Here is a 1,076-nt window from a genome sequence, read left to right on the forward strand (position 1 = left end):
CGGTGCCCCACGCGCGATGCCCCGGGCCGCCCGCCCGGCCCCGCTCGCCGGGACCCTGCGCAGCCAGCGCCGCAGTAAACGGAGAGCAAAGCCGCCGCCGCCGAGCCTCTGCCTTGCTGGTTGCCCGGGAGAGGGAAAAAATAGAAAGGAATAGGAAAGTGGAGGGGGGGGGGTCGGCCTCGCCGCGGGGGTCCCCGGGCAGGCGCGGCCGCCCGGCAGGCCCCGGCGCCGCTGCCCCCCCGAGGTGCGGCCCTCCTCGCTCATCTCGCTCCGTTTCTCTCCCGCTTTGCAGATAATGTTATGGACATTGGATTAGCGAACGAAAAGGCCAGCCAGGAACTATCCTCCTATTCGGGTACTTTTCAGCCCGCCCCAGGCAACAAGACTGTGACCTACCTGGGGAAATTCGCTTTCGACTCGCCCTCCAACTGGTGCCAGGACAACATCATCAGCCTGATGAGCGCGGGGATCCTGGGGGTGCCCCCCTCCTCGGGCGCGCTCACCAGCACGCAGAGCTCCGCCGGCAGCATGGGGCCGCCGCAGGGCGACGTGGACCAGATGTACCCCGCGCTGCCGCCCTACTCCTCCTGCAGTGACCTCTACCCGGAGCCCGTCTCCTTCCACGACCCCCAGAACAACCCCGGCCTCACCTACTCTCCCCAGGATTACCAAGCAGCCAAGCCCGCCTTGGACAGCAACCTCTTCCCCATGATCCCAGACTATAACCTCTACCACCACCCCAACGACATGGGCACCATCACGGAGCACAAACCCTTCCAGAGCTTGGACCCCATCCGTGTCAACCCGCCCCCCATCACCCCGCTGGAGACCATCAAGGCCTTCAAGGACAAGCAGATCCACCCGGGCTTCGGGGGGCTGCCACAGCCGCCGCTCACCCTCAAGCCCATCCGGCCCCGCAAGTACCCCAACCGGCCCAGCAAGACGCCGCTCCACGAGCGGCCCCACGCCTGCCCGGCCGAGGGCTGCGACCGCCGCTTCTCCCGCTCCGATGAGCTCACCCGCCACCTCCGCATCCACACGGGCCACAAGCCCTTCCAGTGCCGCATCTGCATGCG

The 1,076-nt window shown here is 67.5% G+C and overlaps 1 protein-coding gene across 1 annotated transcript in view; it reads left to right on the plus strand.

Moving 5' to 3' along the window:
- The first annotated feature begins 218 nt into the window (after positions 1-218).
- EGR3 (early growth response 3) overlaps positions 219-1,076 on the plus strand; it is a 4,015-nt gene continuing 3,157 nt past the window's right edge. Inside the window, exon 1 of the mRNA XM_085320275.1 lies at positions 219-1,073. Coding sequence (XP_085176401.1) covers positions 301-1,073 — 773 coding nt within the window. The 5' untranslated portion in view covers positions 219-300. The remainder of the gene's footprint in view (positions 1,074-1,076) is intronic.

This window comes from Rhea americana, unplaced genomic scaffold, assembly GCF_003343005.1.
Source record: "Rhea americana isolate MKP2758 unplaced genomic scaffold, rheAme1 scaffold_623, whole genome shotgun sequence".
Classification (NCBI taxonomy): Eukaryota; Metazoa; Chordata; class Aves; order Rheiformes; family Rheidae; genus Rhea; species Rhea americana.